This window comes from Carlito syrichta, unplaced genomic scaffold (assembly GCF_000164805.1).
Source record: "Carlito syrichta isolate Samal-C Ts95f unplaced genomic scaffold, Tarsius_syrichta-2.0.1 Scaffold302518, whole genome shotgun sequence".
NCBI lineage: Eukaryota > Metazoa > Chordata > Mammalia > Primates > Tarsiidae > Carlito > Carlito syrichta.
Genome location: NW_007246614.1, coordinates 1,381,024 through 1,386,756, shown reverse-complemented (window position 1 = coordinate 1,386,756; position 5,733 = coordinate 1,381,024). Strand labels below are relative to the sequence as shown.

Below are 5,733 nucleotides of genomic sequence, written 5' to 3'. Positions count from 1 at the left end.
TCATTTCCCAAACGCGCTGTGACTACACTGGGAAGATCCAGCTCAAAAAGGCTGTACAAGTTGATAACTGGGAATTCTTAATTATAAAAGAGCAATAACTGTAAATAATTGGCCAGTCAGAAAAACTTATCAAGTATATGTGTGCCTGTGTATCAGAGACAGATAAAAATGTGTGGATATAGATAGTAGATGATAGATAGATAGATGATTAATAGATAATAGGTTGATAGATGATAGGTAGATAGAGAGAGAGATGATAGTAGGTAGGTATATAGATACTTGATAGATAAAAGGTAGATAGACGACAAGTGGACAAGTCGATAGATGATTGATAGATATAGATGATAGGTAGGTAGATAAGTAGATAAATAATACATAGATTTATAGATAGCTTAGCAAGAAGTATTTCAGAAAAGTAGGATGCAAAAGAACCTCTTGAATTTAAAACTGATTACAGAAAATGTGGAGGTTTAAGGGAGCTTTGTGGTGGACTGACAAGAACACTGGGATAGCTTCCAAAGACTTGGGACCTCGTTCTTTCTGCCAGGACCCAGCTGTGTCAAGTGGGATGGCTCTGACAATCTTTTCCACTCTAATGTTCTATGACTCAACAGTAGTAATGCATTTCCACAGGCGGTAAAAATATTCTAGACTCTTCCCTTCCAGCGCTCACTGTTTACTTCCTCTGCACTTCCCCTTCCTGCCTCTCTGTTTGCTGGTCAGTTCATAGCGGGCCTCCATGAGGGTGGGTTAACCCTCTCTCTCCAGGGTGTTTTGCTGCTGAGCTCCCTCCAGGGACTGGAAATTCTATAGTGAGACTGTGGTTGGGGTTCAGTTTCATTCTTAAATCATTCCTTGAGCCTTTACCCTATTTTGTGCACTGTGCCAGGTGACCAGGTGGAAGGTAAAAGCCACAGTCGTAGCCCTCAGAAAATTGTTGGTGGTCAGTTTTACTGCGGTGCTGTTGGTAACCACCTGTGAATACCATGTGTCCCTCTTTCTTTCAGGCAATAGAAGAATCCCATGGTAGACAGGTGGGTGACAGGAAGCGAGGACATTCTACCTGCCTTGGAGAAGACACCTGATCTGCGGAGTGAATGACCAGGTAGTAGACTGTTCTGAGGGCATGCACATTGGAGGGAGGGAGTAGAACAGAGTGGGCCATGGCACCCTTTGATGGCTGACATCAGCTGCTCTCTTCCCTGCAGAGATGCTGCGCTCAACACACCCAGAGGCTCTAGGTCTTATACGGTGATTTATGTCCACCAAGCTCTGGTAGGAGGTATTGTTGATGTCATTAACTCCAACACTAGATAGCAGGACTGCAGCAAGAGAGCTCTCAGCAGAAACAGGAAACAGATCCGGCTCATCCAAAGCCTGGCTCACTGCCCCTTTGAAAGGTTAAAACAGAAGCTTGTTGGTGCTGCCTTCATAAAAACAAGGCCAAGTTTTCCACAATCTGGCAGAGGGCTGAGCTTGGAGATTCACTTGTGCCCGCAGGACACTAGTGTATCACTCGCTCTGGAAAACCTAAGCCTCTGTTTTTATTTCAGTGGATCGAATGGCATGCAATTTTCCCAGCAGTTTCTAAAAAAAAAAAAAAGTGCATGCAGTTACTTGTACATAAAGCTGCATTTGTCTCCAGCCATGCTCGCATTATGAGCTTGTCTATGCATCTAGGCATGCCAGCACGGCGTTTCCTCTGCAAACCTTTACTGTGGTAACTTTCCTCTTTGTTATACTGAGAAATGTTTCTGTGGGTATGATAAGGCTTACATTTATCAATTACGTCCTGTAATTTTCCTCTAAACGGATCCCAAGAAAAGGGGAATTGGCTTCAAGGTAAAGAAATTCTGAATAACATATGGCCCTTTTTTTGCAACAAAAATGATAAATGACTTTCCTTTCCAAGAAAAATATCATTTTCAAGGGGCATTTATTAAATGACACACTCTTAATAATGTAACAGGAAAATTAAAATGCCCAACAGATCCACTGTATCCTGAACAGGTGTTTACCTCAAATGGATAAAGTTTCTATTTGCTTGAAGGGATTTGCCCAATTACTTTTGAAACTTCTATTGAGAAAGTGGGGCTCTAACAGAAAAGACTGTGGCATGAATCATAAGCCACTGTATATCAGTTCCTTTTTAAAGGGGGGTATTTTTTAATTCTTAAAATACCAATGAGATGGGGAAAAAAAGAAAGAAAAACATGCCAACCAGGTAAAGGTGCCCTGTAATCACTTACATGATCTTTTTCAAAGAATGTGGGGGAAATTTATGTCAGTTCCAGGCAGGTACTATAAGATGCTGGGTGATCTCACAGTCAGCTTGTTCCTGGCTGTTAATGCAGGGTGGAAGATTCCCTGGGGCTGAGCATGGGAGCACAGCACTTCTAGGTAAGTCTTTTCTGCTACAATGTTAGATGCCTATGATCATTGATGTTCTCTTTTGCTCTTTAAAAGCGATTCTTCATGCTGGTTCTGCTTAGTTCCATAAAGTAATGCAGAATTTTTGTACCATGTATATCTAAATATCATACCTAAAATGACATTGGTTGCACGTTTCCAAGAATAATCAGTATTGATTGAGTCATTAATAAAAGATATAAAAAAAGATATAATTAACAAATCAAGAGTGTTGAAGATATTAGTTTGGATATATGAACACAATTTTTTATCCTTCATATCAGGAGTCGTTTATGTTGCCCAAAATTAAAACATAAAGTTTAAAAAAATGTTTTGGGTTGTTTGATATCCGAGTTTTTTCCAGTGCCATCAAAAACCAGGAGAGGTTTTTAGTTATTCATTGGATTTGTGAGGGGAAAATAAATTGCTGTTACAAAGGTCATGCAAAAAGTAGTTTTAAAAAATGCATTAATACTGCTTATTCTTTTTAAAGTTTATATTAATATTTTCCATTACTATATCAAGAACTATATTGAGGGTGGTAGATTTTAGTTATGTCAGTACTGGACCTAAGCTCAGCCAAATAATTTTTAAATTTTTATAGCGGAAAATCCATGATAGCTGGATATAAATAAATATTCATATTACTCTGTGGGATATATGCATAAGAGTTTATTATCACAAAGAGAAGGATGACATCATATTTTTTGGAATGTGAAGCTCTGTTTTGGCACTTTATCTCATTTAATTACCACAAAAACTCTGGGGAATAGGTTTTATTACCATTTTAAATATTAGGGAGCTGAGGTCCAGAGAGGGTAAAGAGCTTGTCTCAGGTGACACAGCTAATTAATTGTAGAGTCAATATTCAACCAGGATTTGCTTTTTTCCAAAGTCCATGCTTCTCACTCTACCTTACTGACCACCTCAAATACAAACCAATTATTCTTGCCTTCAGAATTCTCCTTTCTTGAGTACTCCCATATCCATTTAAACTTGCTTCACACAATTATTCCATTTTCTGGAAGTCTACCACATACACGAGAGGATCCCCCCCCATGTTTTATTTATAAAAAACGTGTATTTATTCTTACATGTTTAAACCTCAGTCACCTTCAATGTACTCTTCATTTGATGCAGTACACCTATTGAGATGCTTTTTCCACCACTCAAAACAGTTTTTGAACTCATATTTCAATGCCTTTTAGTGCTTCTACAGTCTTTTGTGTTACCTATTCCACATAGGCAAAACGTTTCCCTTTGAGAAGTTCTTTCATCTGGGGAAACAAAAATGTCAATCGGGGTGAGATCGAGTGAATACGGAGGGTGGAGCAGGGATATCATGCTGTTTTGGGTCAAAAACTGGTGAACTCAATACAGTATGAGCAGGTAGGCTCGTAAATCGACTATCATAAAATGGGCAAACATGTTGAAAGGATCTCCAGAAAAAAATTCATTGAAGCTGAATGCAGCCTGTCACAACACTAGCTGGTACACTGATACTGGTGGGTTCCTAAAACACTTACCTAGTGGAGGAAGCCTGTACTTCAAGGGCCACTCCCCTCCAAAAATATATATATATTTTTGGCCCCCCTCGTATAAGCTTAATGAGACATCTTTCTTTGTCACTTCTCTAGGTCCTCTCAGAGCCTGACAATGGATGCTATTCACATCGGCATGTCCAGTGTCCCCCTGGTGAAGCATACTTCTGGGACTGGGCTCATGGCCAACAGACCTCGAGTCATGTCCAAGAGTGGGCACAGCAACGTAAGAATTGACAAAGTTGATGGCATCTACTTACTCTACCTGCAAGACTTGTGGACAACAGTTATCGACATGAAGTGGAGATACAAACTCACCCTGTTTGCTGCCACTTTCGTGATGACCTGGTTCCTTTTTGGAGTCATCTACTATGCCATTGCATTTATTCATGGGGACTTAGAACCCAGTGAGCCAATTTCAAATCACACCCCCTGCATCATGAAAGTGGACTCTCTCACAGGAGCCTTTCTCTTTTCCCTGGAATCCCAGACAACCATTGGCTATGGTGTCCGTTCCATCACGGAAGAATGCCCTCATGCCATCTTCCTGTTGGTTGCTCAGCTGGTCATCACAACATTGATTGAAATCTTCATCACTGGTACCTTCTTGGCCAAAATTGCAAGACCCAAAAAGCGGGCTGAGACCATCAAGTTCAGCCACTGTGCAGTCATTACCAAGCAGAATGGGAAGCTGTGCTTGGTGATTCAGGTAGCTAATATGAGGAAGAGCCTTCTGATTCAATGCCAGCTCTCTGGCAAGCTCCTTCAGACCCATGTCACCAAGGAGGGGGAGCGAATCCTCCTCAATCAAGCCACTGTCAAATTCCACGTGGACTCCTCATCTGAGAGCCCTTTCCTTATTTTGCCCATGACATTCTACCATGTGCTGGATGAGACGAGCCCACTGAGAGACCTCACACCCCAAAACCTAAAGGAAAAAGAGTTTGAACTCGTGGTTCTCCTCAATGCCACCGTGGAATCCACCAGTGCTGTCTGCCAGAGCCGAACATCCTATATCCCAGAGGAAATCTACTGGGGTTTTGAGTTTGTGCCTGTGGTTTCTCTCTCCAAAAATGGGAAGTATGTGGCTGATTTCAGTCAGTTTGAACAGATCCGGAAGAGCCCAGATTGCACCATTTACTGCGCAGATTCCGAGAAGCAAAAACTTGAGGAAAAGTACAGGCAGGAAGACCAGAGGGAAAGAGAACTGAGGACACTTTTACTACAACAGAGCAACGTTTGATCATAGGGGTGTCATCCAGGCTTAACCCTGCAAGCTGTTTCCACATTAGAACTCCCTTCAAACACAAAGGTTGCTGTGAAAATGAAAATGTATAGATGCACTCTAAAAAAAACTGTATGGAATCAATCCTTTCCTTTGATCTGATGACTAGCAAGTGTTTCCATGTTTGAGAAGATCCTTTTAAGTTAACTCTCAAAATGTAAATTTTACTAAGTGAAGCTACATTTCAAAGAACTTGGTGTAAAGTAATTGGAAAAATGCACTGTTGGGTAACCAGATACTAACCAATGCTGATATTGAAAGGAAATATATTTCTATACAAGAAGATTCGCTAAAATGTATTGTATTTATTTAACTAAGTATCCGTGCCTTTATGGTCGAGGGTTAAAATGTGGTCAATATTCACTTGTATCATTGCTTTCAAACATATTCTTTATGTTCAATCAGGAAAAATATTATATATAATGATGGTTAGATGGTAATACCAAAATGGGTAGGGAAGTTCTATGCTCACAAAATATAGTAATTCCATTTTTACCT

At 40.4% G+C, this 5,733-nt stretch overlaps 1 protein-coding gene across 3 annotated transcripts; it reads left to right on the top strand.

Annotated features, from left to right (window-relative positions):
- The first annotated feature begins 984 nt into the window (after window positions 1–984).
- On the top strand, window positions 985–5,348 carry KCNJ15 (potassium voltage-gated channel subfamily J member 15). Of its 3 annotated transcripts, none has more exons than XM_021711715.1 (2): window positions 985–1,105; window positions 4,047–5,348. In XM_021711715.1, exons 1-2 carry the CDS (start codon window positions 1,098–1,100, stop codon window positions 5,191–5,193), a joined length of 1,155 nt encoding a protein of 384 aa, XP_021567390.1. In that variant the 5' UTR covers window positions 985–1,097; the 3' UTR covers window positions 5,194–5,348. The 3 variants fall into 3 exon arrangements, with proteins under 3 accessions (XP_021567390.1, XP_008054973.1, XP_021567389.1); XM_008056782.2 differs by having other exon boundaries at window positions 1,024–1,096; window positions 4,058–5,348; XM_021711714.1 differs by having other exon boundaries at window positions 1,024–1,115; window positions 4,059–5,348.
- Window positions 5,349–5,733: the final 385 nt, after the last annotated feature.

Coding starts and splice junctions, on each gene's coding strand:
- KCNJ15 (XM_008056782.2), top strand. CDS start 1,024: ATGGTAGACAGGTGGGTGACAGGAAGCGAGGACATTCTACCTGCCTTG. Junction 1,097..4,057: donor GACACCTGATCTGCGGAGTG/AATGACCAGGTA, acceptor GGTCCTCTCAGA/GCCTGACAATGGATGCTATT.